Here is a 10,818-nt window from a genome sequence, read left to right as displayed (position 1 = left end):
ACGGATCTCACTGTAGACCGTCGTCTCGATGGATATTATCGCAGTTTAAGTATGTTTTTGCCGTAACTGGAAAGTAGGCGCCAGGTATGCGCCTGTTTAGTATATTTTACTGCTGTCACAACTTTCATTTTTCGAAGCTATGAACCTTATTTTTTTCTTAAATTCCCAAGAATTGGTCTTTTTTATTTTTACCTATCTCTGTTAGAAACAATGTATAATTATACGAGAGAAAAATAGGATCGCACGTTGTATTCGAGTTTCTTCCGAAGTGCGCATAGTTTACCTTCGTAATCTGAAATAACAGACGAGCTGACAAGTGAAATTACGTCGGACGGTTTTAGCGACGTTCGTATTTTCGACTTAACGATCGCCTGCACAGCTGCATTTCCGTGTACAATAAGAGATAAAAAGATAAATTGACGGCAAATATATGGAGCTCGATTTTTCCTAAATTATACGAAGGGAAAGTTCATCGGACAGAAGTTACACTGAAAGAATAGAGGAAAATAAAAGGAACATAAGTAATATACGATACAAGTAATATATAATATAAGTAACATAAGTAATAAACATTTCGTTTATTTGCATCGATCGAAGTATCTTTCGTGAAACTAATTATCATTGCGAATCTTTCGTTCTCCTATGAATCTCAGTCGATCGACTCGTCGTTGTTCTTCCTCGATTCGAAACGAACCTGGAAACAGTAATTAATAAATTGTCATTGTTCCACGTGTGAGAATTAATAGAAGAAGATAGAATTGTTTTTAAAAGTCCAGCACGCACGAATATATTAGAGAACGGATAATTAATTTCTGATGGATTTTCGTGGAATACGGCTGTGGTAGTTGGTGTTTGCTATGGGGATCGAAAACGCGGCGGTGACCTGTCACGGAGCGCAACCGGACGAGATGGATTTGTCTCGCAGCTGTGTACACTGCTTAATGTAGAAGCCAGTGAGATGGGGATTGCTCCGGTGCTGGTGGAGGTGTCCCTAAATCCGAAAGCTAACTATGATATGCTCGTTTTTCAGTCGCAAGATCAACGAGTATCAAAGCTTTGGCAAAGGACGATCCGAATAGTAAAAAATTCACCGACTTCGTCGATCGCTCGATGACAGTTCGTTACGTATTAGTATAGGAGGCTTATTTCGTTAACTTTACGTACGAGAATGTTTGATCGACTCGGTTGACTAAACGGCGTCTGAATTTTCGATAACGGGTGGTTCGTAATTTACGAAATTTGGGTCGTCCCCACCATCCTCGATATGATCCATCGACGGTTTCCTTCTCCTGGAGACGTCGTACTCTTCGCCAAGCTTTTTGTATGCTTCTGCACGATTTTCTAGAATTTCTCTGACGATCTCTGAAAGATTACAAGAGGACAGAAAAATTTGTTACCAATGTAGGTTAAATGGTTGCAGATTTATCATTTATGGTCTGTTTAAAGCGACGATAGATAGCGACAGTAGGAATTCGAGTCGTTATAACGCGACGCAGCGTTGTTGCGTCAGAATCTCGTCGTTAATAAAATGTGATGTTTACGATTAGTATTAGGTCATCCCATAAGATCGTGCCGACTTTTGCGTATACGTTTCATGTGCCGATTTATAAACATAAAAGGGGCCAATGAACTTGAGCTTAGCTGATCGAGAACAGACTAGAACAGATTTTCGTGGGTATAAGATCGTAATATAGCGAACACAGTGACTTCTAAAGGTAAAAAATCACGAATGAAACGCGTATCCATTCTCGACATCTCGTGTTGTATGAATTTCGGAAAGGAAGTTCTGTAACGATTGCCACGAAAAACATATCTGCTGTTTACGGAGAAAGTGCGCTTTTATCTCGCATCTGTAGGAAGTGGTTCCAACGTTTTAGATCTGGGAATTTCCGTTTAGAAGACGAGGAACGCTCCGGGCGTCCTCTTCGGACGGACGAAGATAAAATTCGGGATCTTGTTGAAAGATTACGAAGTTTGACAGTTCAAGAGATGTCGAATGTTCTGAAAATACCTAAGACAGCGATTCATAGGTGTTTAAAAAAAATAACATATGTGGCGGATCGGTATCAACAGGACGCCGACAGGTCGAGGCATCAACGCGGCGCAATACCTCCCGGGCGATTCGCGGGTACCAACCGCCAACACCAGAGGGCTACGACGACGAGTCTGTCTATCTCGCTAGTGGTCGAATATACGGGCGCATGATACAAATACCGCACCTAGCGAGACTCCCTCTACGTCTAAGGCAGCGACTACCAGGCATAGGCTTACTGACGAGTCCACCGGTAGTCCCAGGACGAAACGCAAAACTAACTTTTCATCCGCCACACATACATAACCGCTTGAAAAACGGCACGATCTTATGGAATGATCCAATAGTTTCGACTTAAATTCTTTGTTCTTCCTAAAAGACTATGAAGGACGAAATGGATGGAATGGATCTTCCACGCAATTGTGCGCTGTCTTCGCGGTTAAAAGCGTCATTAGGAGTACACAAAGAAAAGGATAGGACGTTATGTCGGTGTTGTCAACATCTCTGTAAATCTTGAACAAACTTCCGGCGAGTTAAAAGTCGTATTTTACGAAGGGTACGCTAAAACTTTCTACCGTCTTCGAGAACCGTTTGTCTTGCGTGGTCGAAATTATCTAGAACCACGGGTGTTACGCCATGCAGCTTGCCATAGGTCATATTCTTATCTGTCGATCGCGGCACTATAATGTCGCAGACGGATCGTCGCGGCTGCCCGGCAAACAAACATTGTAGTGGCAAGCGCATGGTTCATTAAGCAGGACGACCTCCAGAAACGTCGACTCGTGGCCGTTATTTTACCTCGCGTAAAAGAATGTGGCGCGATCCGAACGTAGTGGGGGTCGCCTTCCAGAAAAAACGAAAAAAATCGAAAGGCGTTCAGAACTTTTCGAGAAGTCGAACCGTCAACACATCTCATATATCGCGCATTACTTATCAACCAAAACGCAGTTACATTTTTTTTTTGTTCCATTTATGTGTTTCTAGTTAATAAGTTGTTGAAATAAACATTAATTTATTTGTGTTAATTCTGTGGAATTTCATCGAACTACCCTTATTATCATAATCGAAATAAGGGAATCGATCAGTTCGTGGCGTCGATTATTTAATCGTAACGGGAACTTACAACTCTCGTTGACGTGCTATCTCGCGATCGCGTCTCTCCGCGAACGGTCGAAACAACGGGAGTTTTCAGTATGTCGGGCCAAGTTAGTAATAAGTCAACGATATTTACCCATGAGTAATTCCCTGCTCTCGATCATGTAGCCCATTTCTTTTTTAACCTCCTTCATCAACCACGGCATGAAACCCTCTTCGACATCTGTGAAAACGAATATCGCAGCTTTTTATTAGAACGAATTGATTTGTTGCTAATCTAGTTGAAAAAAAAGGAAGTGGGAGAAATGGGCGAACGCTTCTTTCGTTATCGAATTATCGGATAAAGATTATAAATAAAGAAAAATTAATAAACCTTTCTGAACGAACTAATTCACAAAAAGTAGCAGTGTTCTTGAGTGTTCACGAACCAGCCTTGATTTCGTCCAACAGGAACCCGGACATCTTCAAACCTTCGAGAACCGCTGGTAGAAGTTCGGCTATATATCCTGTTAAAAGAGTAGCCGCTGCGATTCGTTCTTCCGTTTCCTTTCGAGCTATCATCGCGTCCTCGTGTTGCCTTAATCGTTGATCCTGTCGAACGAATTCGAACGGCGATGCTTAAGAACGAAACTTCTCGAACAATTAATCGACGATGTACAAACCTTCTCTTCTCTCAGCCTCCTTTCTTGTTCCTCCAGTCTTCGCGCTTCGGCTCTTTCCGCAGCGCGTAGTTCCAAGAACTTCCTCTGTTGCTCCCTCAAAGCGGCAATCTCCTCCTCTTCCAGAACTTCTATCAATGCCTGTTCTATCGTTTTACCAACAAGCATCTCGAGAATCGGTTGCACCTCGAAGTCGAAGTCGAACAGCTGAAAGTAAGGTCGTTTGCTCGAACGATCGATAGCCGATCAAATGTGTAACATTTCCAAGAAGAAGAATCGCCTGGATTTTCTCCAACTTACGTCACCAGGCTCGATTTGAGTACTAGCATCTTGGCCAACTTTATCCGGGCAATATTTCGGTGTCGGCGGTCTATCCAAGAAGTAGTCCGTCTGTGTCGCGACATCGGTTTCGTCTGGTTTGTCGAATAGCTGCCAAATATAACGTACACTGTTCGATTACGTGCTGTTGCAAGACACTCGAGAGGGCAGTTCGACGAATCGTCGAGGATAGGGCGACGTTGCTCACCTCTTCGAGGTAAACTTCCGTTTGCACCGGCTCGTGCTTGCGTCCAGGAACCGGCGGTGGCGAACCTGCTCTGGCGACCAGAGCTTTAGTAGCTTGTGCTTGAGCTCGTTTCCTCGCCAAATTCCTCCTTCTGGCTTCCGCTTGCCTCGCCGCTATCGATTGTTCTCCATCGATCTGAGCCAAATGCGTAATTACGTATTCTTCCATATACGTGCACGAGTTGCGGATAGTTCGTTCGGTTCGTTACTTACAAGGATAGGAGGAGTGGCGAACGTGCTTCCCCGGACGACGCGACGGTCAAACATAATATTCCCAAAAGGAATCGGTTGATCGCTGTAAAGGGAGGAAACGAAGGTACCTTACATATTTCGCGAGCTAAGTTGGAAATCTTGGGCAAGCGTCGATGAATTACATATCAGGGTGTATTTTAAGTTGTACACACGTGTACGTTACAATACTATCAGTATGTATATATGTATACAAACGTATCTACGATCCAAGTGCACGCAACCACACTCGATGATCTTCAGCGTCTCCTGCTTACGCGCAACGAAATTATTTACGACCTTCTCGTTTCTACCGTTCCCGACACGCTTTGTTAAACGCTTTACAAGCAAACTTTAACTACCCTTTCGTGTTACTCTCTCTCTCTCCCTCTCTCTCTCTCTTTTTCTCTAGTACGTAAGATAAAACGCAGCGAATAAGTTTCCCAAAATGTTGGCAAACTTACGTCGCGTCGTTTCTCTTCGCGGTCTTCGCTCGGTCGTCCAAGGTCGAGGCAGCCATGGTCGTCGCGTTCGTCATTCCGAGAGTAAAGTCGACGGTGGCCTTGAGAGCAACCGGACACCTGGCAATATGGCTGCTATGACGTACTTCCGGCTTTTTGGTTAACGACGCGAGTGATTTGAACTTGGAACGCAGCGGACAACTATCGAAGTCCTCGGTGTCGTTAGAGTTCGATGCGATGCCGAGAAGAGACGCAACTTCCGGCGGTGGCATCAGAAATTCGCCTGTCTTGACGGTCGTGATGAATGGTTTTCTACGGAAAATTTGATTCTTCTTTGCGCTTTTACGCTGCTCTTCCTTCTCTTGCTCCTGTTCCTGAAGTTTTTTCAGCTTCGCGTTTAGAACTTCGTTGAAGTCTTCCGTAGACAAGGTCATACTAGGCTTTATCGCTGGTATTTTATCCACCGATCGTGAGCTCTCCTGGCTTCTGCTTCGTGCTTCTCTCCTCAATGGATTCGCTTGGTTCGATTGCAAATTCGCTTGCACCAAATGATCGTTCGATCTGCTGATACGTTTTCGATCAAACAGGTTGTTTTTCACGTTTTCCAAACAATCATCGACTACCGATCGATCCATCTCACCGCAATCGTTCACACGAAGAAGAGGCAGATTGGTGTCCAAGCCATCTTTCCGAAGAATGGTAAATGCCGGAGAATTCTTTCGTTCGAGATCAAAGGGATCTCCGTTGGCTGTGGGCGCCAACGCGGAAATTCCAGCTGGCATGTTGTCCGCGTTTTCAGGAAGTTTTACGGTAACTTATACCGCGCATTTTCGAACCACACGGTACATTGATCGGCTTGCCGTTGGTTTTCCTCAGGTCTCTACGTACGTACGTTTCATCTGTCTTGCTTTTTCTGTTTTTAAACACGCGGTGAATCGAGATCAGTGGTTTGGATCGAGGACGATAGATCGAGAAGAACGAGACGACTCGAGCGCTTGCACGATGACCACTAATAGATCCGCAATCGTGCGAGCGTGTTCACGGACTGGACAATGTCCTTAGAATCGACCGATATGTACCGCAGACATGCTACACGTATATTTTTACCCAGCGCCCACTCAATAACGCTGACCATCGCGAACTTTGCGCATGCCTAAGTCATGCTAAAGGGGCTCGAAATCGGTGGTAACTATGACCACGTATGTCCGTTGGTGTTTTGCAAAGCACCGCGACCAGAATTTCCCCTCAACTATCCGACCTCCTCCGTCAACCTCTTCTGGATGAAACGTTCGCGTTACGTTTCTACTTACTTTGTCGCTGTATTTATACTCCAACAAAGATCAACGGCATCGTTTAAACTGCCTGATCGCGTGTAATCGTCAATTTAGTCTTTTGCCTACGCTCCTTCCCTTTTAATAACGTTGCTGTGTATATCGATCATAGACGTTATTGCGTTATGATCCGCTTATGATATCGCAAAAATATTCGAACGTTTGACGTACGATCAGCGGGAAATCGTCACACCTCTCTCTTGGACGAGTATATTATGGTTATTGTTGAAGAAAAACCTAGCCATCGTGTTCAACGTTGTTTACGCGTTTCTTCCTCTCTATCGCGATAAAAATTTGCAACATTTTTCTATTACAAATTAACCTTTCGTTTCTCTTGTATTATATGTATAAATCGCAGTGTCACGTTCGTCCTAAGTAAGAAACCGTGCGTGGCGATGTTTGAAATTGATTAGCGAAACGTAAGAACAGCCAGCTATAATAACGACGAACATAGGCGATCGTAGTAGCAGTTTTCCATGTCAGAAAACTGTGTAAAGATTTCATGAGTTGATATATGTACGTGGAATACGTTGAAAGTTCCAGGCGATTGAGAAAGTTTTCATGAGAATATAAGAAGAGGTTTGAAAATTGGCAAATATGATGGAAAAAGATGATGAAATAGATGGAAAAATAGAAACAATTTATTTCGTTGATGCTTGCCCATGATCTCTTGAAAGACTTCCTAACCAAATGCCGCGATTTTTCTATAATCTTTCGAAACGTTTCGAAAACTTACGTGGGTGGATTTCTATATTTCTTCTGAACATGCAAAATTGCCCTTGGACTCTTGACAAAAGTATAAGTTTCTTTTCTATCTGCTTCCCTGGCCGGTATATTGTAAGAGTGAATCCCACGATTACACGTTCGGCACATATCCGTTCTGGTAGCCATCTCTTTTCCTTAATATAGTTATAAATATAAATGTTAATAGATAGTTTTACTTCAGCCAATCGTTATTAATCGCTCTTTTTGCAAAAAATTCTATGAAATGCCTGCTGTAAGGTTGACCACAAATTCGTAATGGTTTCAAAGACCAACTACTTGTGTACTTCAGTTGTCAAGGAAACGCAAAGAGGAAGAGTTTTCCTTATGTGTGTATTGATATAACTTTTACGATAGTCGACCAAGATTTTATATTAATTAACTAAATATAAAACTTAAAACAATTTTTAGTAGCAACATTATTAACTACCGTTATTTTGCACTTGTCTATTTTTCTGTAAAAGAAGGGAAAGTTTAAATATTTTTAAAAAATTGGTTGAGATTGATAACAATTATGATTAGTTTTAATATTTTGTTTTAGAGCGTATAAAAATATACATTTATGGTTAGTACAACTGAGAACTATTTCATCGATACTATTTTTTAGACCGAAACTACAGTCGGTATAGATGGTACTTACCAATATTTACCGTACGATATAACGAAGACATATCGATCGAAACTTCGACTGTACCGTTGTTTGACTCTTTCTGAGCGTCGCTTATAGTCGGCATCCACGAGATGGCCTGTGGATACGAGCGATACCTATAGTCGGCATCCACGAGATTGCCTGTGGAGCGCCCAGATTCGTGGTTAACGAATGGCTTTTAACAGTATGCAGATGTTCACACTGCATCTCAGTGCTGTTTCACAATAGAATTGCGTGCAATGGTCCTTGTAACTCATATTGCCGGGCATCGAATCTATAATTTCGACTTGTCGAAATGGGATTAAGAAATGAATAAAATATTTAATTACTAATAAGAACTTATACGAGAATGCATATTAAAACCTTATATTCCGTAATAAGTGATGTAAAACTGGTACGACTATTACAAATCTTATATGATAATATAATACAATGATAACGCTAACAACAGGTAACGCAATGGAAACAATAACGCACGAGAGATTTCATATCGAAAAGGTAAAGGTGCGAACTCGGCTAATACAGACCTTTTGTACCCTTTGTCGTAGGAGATAAGCTGGTCTAACCTACTTGGAGACGGCAACTTTCCCATTGATGTTTGCTGCTATCAGATGCAAGCCTCGGATGTCAAATATGCAACAGCCTTTCGTAGATAAAGCAGTTCTTAGCAATCATATCGGTAAAACGGCAAACCATCGGTAGGCACAAATGTCATGCCTATTCTGTATTTGGTCGATATAATCGCTGGAGAGTCGCTGTGATAATTCCGTGCCGATAATGTTGTACCGTAGGAAATCGCAGAGGACTTCAGTTAATGGCTATACTGAAACATTGAATGGTCGCTGCACAGCCGACTGCCGGTTTTCATCGCTGCCATGGCTATGATAAACACTATGAGAGGTGTGGTAGGTTCACTACAAACAGTCGAGTAAGCAATATAATTTTTTGATTTACATTGCGTGAAAAATATAAATGTACATGAATAATCTCTATTAATTGTCCATTATATGCTTTTTTTAGACGCGGCGATACTTGGTGGGGTAATTACATATATTGCAGGTTTATTGTTAATTATAAATAAATAATTTTCAAACGTTAAAGTTTCAATACTAATTAACTGGAATATATAGTGGATGTCTTTAGTACTATTTAATATATGACAGAATATTTTTAACAAGCATATGTTAATTTACAAATATTTTAATGGTTAAATTAATTTAATTTCAGACCTTATTGGATTAAATCTTACCAGGAGACTTTCAGTACCTTTAAACATATGGGGCTTTGGGAATATTGTTTTGAACAGTTTAGATATCCATATTATCAGTTTGACAAAGAATTTGATAGATGTCGTCACATTTTCTCAGAAGAATATTATCTGATTATAGTATGGTTATTGCCAAGGTGGCTAATGATCGTGCAAACATTTTTTACACTTTCTCTCCTACTCTAGTTTTTAGCACAAGCTGTGATTGCATTAACATTAGTCTGTTAGCCTTTAAAATTTGTATTGAATTACGAGTAGTCGTTTTCAGCCACTGCTTTTGTGCGTTGTGTCATAGCAGGTAAATAAAAGTTTTCAATATCGTATCATGACGATATAGCAAAAAATGTTTATGACATTCAAATAACCTTTGAATTTTAGGTACCTTATTGTTTTTAGCAGCACCAATATTTGGAGGGCAATATTGGCGTAGAGACTAGTTAATGTCTCCAAACTTTAACCATTTATCGTGGTTATACGATTTGGCAGTTATTTCATTCGTGTTACATTGGTTAACTACATGTTTGTTGTATCTGGGTGCGAAAACTGGTTATAGACTGCGCAGGGAATTTCGAAATTTAGAGATGCATATGCAGCCCAATCTACACATTCATCAAGGATTATCAAGGGAAGGATATATATAATTTTTTGTTATATATAGATAACATCAAGGCAATATTTGGTTATAAAACGAGCTTCGACTCTGTTTGACAACATTAATTACAAACGAAAACTTATAGATCTGCTTTCAAAGTTTTCCTTGTTATGTGACATAGTTCTGTAATTCAGTTTTCAGTGTTCTCAGCGATAGTATTCGATTCCGTGCATTTTTTATAAAAACCTGTATCTCTGGATTAAGAGAACTATTTTTACATTTCTATATCGTCGTTTTATTTATCGTTAATATTTCAAATATATATCTAATTCTAAAACGTTTTAGATATTACGAATGTCTTGTAATTACAACAGAAATAATTGAAATTAAAAAATCACAAGAAATAACATATCTTTGTAATCATTTTTTACTCCACAGTTTTACGTAATAAACGTTGGTATCATACGGTATACTTTAAAAGTAAGCTGAATATCTTACGAGAGTAAGGTACTAATAAAAAAAAAATATCAAAATGAAACAAGAACTTACAGAAGCATCTACGCGGACCATCCTCGAATCAGAAATAATCAATGGTTTTTCTTGTTATCAAATCAAATTTGAGATCGAAAAACATGATTTTGAGATACGTTTTAGATGAAATTTCAGACGGAATACGCGAAACTGGTTTGAAAGTGAAAGCGGGTATCGAGTTACTGGTCGCATCGGTACGATAGATACCGATTTTGTTAGTGATAGTTACATTGGAAACGCATCTTACCGATTCATGCCAAAGCTGCTCGAAAATGCAGTCAGAACCGTCTGATTTAACCTATTGCAATTAAATCGAGTGCAGAGGTTAGAACGCTGGAAAACACAGTTTTACGGAAAATATAAGTTTCGTAACTTTGAAACATGACACATGGTTGCATCGTACAGATCTTCGATACCAGAGAAGATAGAAATTGTCGAATTATACCAAGATAAATTTAATTTTTTCTTTGTATTTCTTGTTGTTACCCTCAGGTATTTTATGTTCCTTACGCCATGTAAACACTGGTGGGAATTTATCCTCGCGAATTAACAATAATAACGATGAAAACGCTGTTACAGGTAATTTTTAGTATTTTTTTTAGAATGTCCGTGGTCTTCGTCGAACCATTATGACGAAATATTTTAAA

General features: G+C 40.3%; 1 protein-coding gene and 1 pseudogene across 2 annotated transcripts; one reads left to right on the top strand and one right to left on the bottom strand.

The window, feature by feature from the left end:
• LOC117209438 lies at positions 1–9,927 on the top strand (annotated as a pseudogene).
• LOC117209429 (radial spoke head protein 3 homolog) lies at positions 593–5,910 on the bottom strand. 2 transcript variants are annotated; one of them, XM_033451491.1, is made up of 9 exons: positions 5,043–5,821; positions 4,564–4,645; positions 4,313–4,486; positions 4,087–4,215; positions 3,790–3,993; positions 3,556–3,718; positions 3,264–3,350; positions 1,165–1,362; positions 593–694 (listed from the first exon to the last, which is right to left on the bottom strand). In XM_033451491.1, exons 1-8 carry the CDS (start codon positions 5,819–5,821, stop codon positions 1,190–1,192), a joined length of 1,791 nt encoding a protein of 596 aa, XP_033307382.1. In that variant the 3' UTR covers positions 593–694; positions 1,165–1,189. The 2 variants fall into 2 exon arrangements, with proteins under 2 accessions (XP_033307382.1, XP_033307383.1); XM_033451492.1 differs by lacking the exons at positions 593–694; positions 1,165–1,362 and having other exon boundaries at positions 3,266–3,350; positions 3,501–3,718; positions 5,043–5,910.
• Positions 9,928–10,818: the final 891 nt, after the last annotated feature.

Source organism: Bombus bifarius, unplaced genomic scaffold, assembly GCF_011952205.1.
Source record: "Bombus bifarius isolate JDL3187 unplaced genomic scaffold, Bbif_JDL3187 scf7180000008176, whole genome shotgun sequence".
Classification (NCBI taxonomy): Eukaryota; Metazoa; Arthropoda; class Insecta; order Hymenoptera; family Apidae; genus Bombus; species Bombus bifarius.
The sequence above is the reverse complement of the archived record's forward strand: the minus strand, read 5'-3'. Positions and strand labels throughout refer to the sequence as shown.